Genomic DNA, 2762 nt, shown 5'->3' with positions numbered 1-2762 from the left:
AAATTTCCTACCAACTGAAAATGTTTAATGTGTCCAGCTCGCTTATATGACCTTACGCAGTTGAGAGCGCCTCAACTCACTTCAGACGGGTCACACAACAGTTGCGTGACCCCCGCCGCGACGCTCGCGACGGGTCTCACAAGCCCTGCGTGACCAACTTTGGAATTTTTTTTTCGCTCTACAAATCACGCACGGTATCGCGAGACCCGCCTCGTACCCTTGTTTGGCCAAGCCTAAGCTACTTAGACTTCCATTCGTATCTCTGGGGCCGGTAGTTTTTAAGTTATTGAAGGTGAAGGACAGTGACCCCAACTGGGGTTGAACAGACCGGAACTCGCGCTTTGTTTTTTTCTATACTGGTGATAGTAATCCGACAGTCGCGTCGTAGTAACGGTCGAAGAAGTCGCATGAACCAAAATCACATAATTTCGCCGTTTTCTATACTTCTGTGCGTTTTACTAGTTCTAGTGTCTCAGAATATGATGTGTCTAATAGTTAGGATCCTGGATATGTACCCGAACACGGCCCGAGTCGTAGTTCTAGGGCTAGATCTAGCACTAGTACCGGTGTTGTTTTTCGCGCAACGAAATCACAACGTCGTGCCGTACATCTGTCTCATGTAATTCAATGTATGGGTCTGAATCAATGCACAGACCAGCTTTTATATTTTCACCAAACACTCGCACATGTATACAAATCAAACCAGAACACTTTGAACTTTTATTTTTGTTATTGCAGTGAATTTCATTCTACTTGTCACGTCTCTGGAAATTTTTAGGAAAATCAAATTCATGCCAATTTTTAAAAAATCATACAAATTAAAGTGTTAGACTTAGACAACTTTAGTTTTTTGTATTAGATTAAGCTTGAATGTTACTTTACTGTGTCAAAAAATGATTACAATAGGGTAATTCTGAGAGTTGTGGTGATTTATTGAAATACCCCCAAAAACGCCAGTCTTCAACGCTTGTGACTGGTGAAAGGGCCCAGTCGCAAGTGAGTTAAAACACTTGCCCGCCCCCCCCCCCACAAATAAATGTTTTAATCAGGTTACAGCAAGTACAAAGTAAATGCAGTCGAACCTGCTCAAACTGCCACGTGTCCAAGACAATCATCTATACAAACAAGTACTCTCCCCCCCCCCCCCCCCCACCAATGGTGCAGGTTTTTTTTCTCCATTATAATGACACTGTCCAAGACATTGACCTGCCTAAGACAACCTCTTTTCTCTTCAACAACGGGTTGCCGTCTTGGACAATTGCGACAGGCGTTGTATTTAAAACCTCAAGAATGCCTCAAGAAATGTACACAGACACACACACACGCATGCACACGCACACACACACACACACACACCCACACACACACACACATACACACACACACACACACACACACACACACACAACCACAGAAGACATCCCACAAGTATCCCATATCCCGTCTTCAGCAAACACTCTGAATTTGTTGAGCTAACAGCAGCATATGATCTATCACAGGAAGTGAGTGGGTGATTGGCGGGTGCTCTGATGTGGGTTGCTTCTTCTTTCCTATCAGACATCTGTCGTCTTTGTCTCCCCGCCTTTTTTGTGTTTGTTACTCTCTTGTACCACCTCTGGTCTTCAGCACTCATTTCACCTTATTGTGTTTCAAGTGCATAAAAACTCTTATTAAAACTAAAACATCTATCATCTTTATCTCTCCTTCTTTTTTGTGTTTGTTACTCTCTTGTAACTCCTCTGATCTTCAGCACTTATCTGACCTTATTGTGTTGCAAGTGCTGTAAAAATCTTACTAAAACGAACAGGAAGTGACTCGGTGACAGAGAAGAGAGTGAGCCCGGTCCTCAAGCCAAACTTCCGACAGAGACGGCCAAGGAAGACGGGGCTAACCACTATTGACTTCCAGAGGAAGTTTCCGGAACTTCAGGAGGAAAAGCACCCCCAAGAAGAACCGTCGCAAGCCCCAAGATCTTCCAGGTAGATCCTAGCTTTTGTTTTAATCACTCATCTCTGGCCTTGATGATTAAACATTCTGTTGTTTCAAATGGTAACAAATATAACACCCTTGTGTATTATATATCATTTTGTCATGTCATGATTTATTCTAAAAAGTTTCTCTTTCTCTTTCTCCTTGTGCTAGGCTCATTTTATGTTTTACATAATATGTGAGTAAGTGTACACCCACGAGAGAGAGAGAGAGAGAGAGAGAGAGAGAGAGAGAGAGAGAGAGAGAGAGAGAGAGAGAGAGAACTCTACAAACTAACTATCTACCAAAGGTTTTTTTTTCCATGGATGACAGTGTGAACTTCTGTGTACCTGATCTTTGTAGTAAAATGAATCCAGCATTCACAGAGTGGAAATGTGTTTCAGAAAAGATCAATTGTCTTTGGGGGTTTTTTGACGTTATTATGAGGATTAAAACATTTGAGTGCTTCTGATTGTGGTTATCATTATTATTGTCACCATTATCATTAGTATCAATCTAAATAGCAAAATGTTTGTGCCTCCCTGGGCCAGTACGATGGTCCATTGATATTATTATTTATATCGTTATTTTTATAATTATTAGTCTGAATAACAAGTTTCTGTACCCTCTCCCCTTCCCTTTCCCCCCTCGTCCCCCTCCCCTTTCCCCTCCCATCCAATTCCCTTTCCCCCCTCTCCCCTCATCCCCTTCCCTTTCCCCCCTCTCCCCTCATCCCTTTCCCTTTCCCCCCTCTCCCCTCTTCCCTTTCCCCCCTCTCCCTTCATCCCCTTCCT

The 2762-nt window shown here is 43.0% G+C and overlaps 1 protein-coding gene across 1 annotated transcript in view; it reads left to right on the top strand.

Moving 5' to 3' along the window:
* Positions 1–2762, top strand: part of LOC101860711 (protein unc-79 homolog) — a gene marked incomplete in the record, with an annotated part of 74225 nt that overhangs the window by 50443 nt on the left and 21020 nt on the right. The window contains 1 exon segment of the mRNA XM_035973512.1: positions 1808–1979. Coding sequence (XP_035829405.1) covers positions 1808–1979 — 172 coding nt within the window.

The sequence above is a fragment of the Aplysia californica genome, unplaced genomic scaffold, assembly GCF_000002075.1.
Source record: "Aplysia californica isolate F4 #8 unplaced genomic scaffold, AplCal3.0 scaffold01336, whole genome shotgun sequence".
In the NCBI taxonomy this organism is placed as follows: domain Eukaryota; kingdom Metazoa; phylum Mollusca; class Gastropoda; order Aplysiida; family Aplysiidae; genus Aplysia; species Aplysia californica.
Note: the sequence above shows the minus strand (reverse complement) of the source record. Positions and strands in the feature narration are given on the sequence as shown.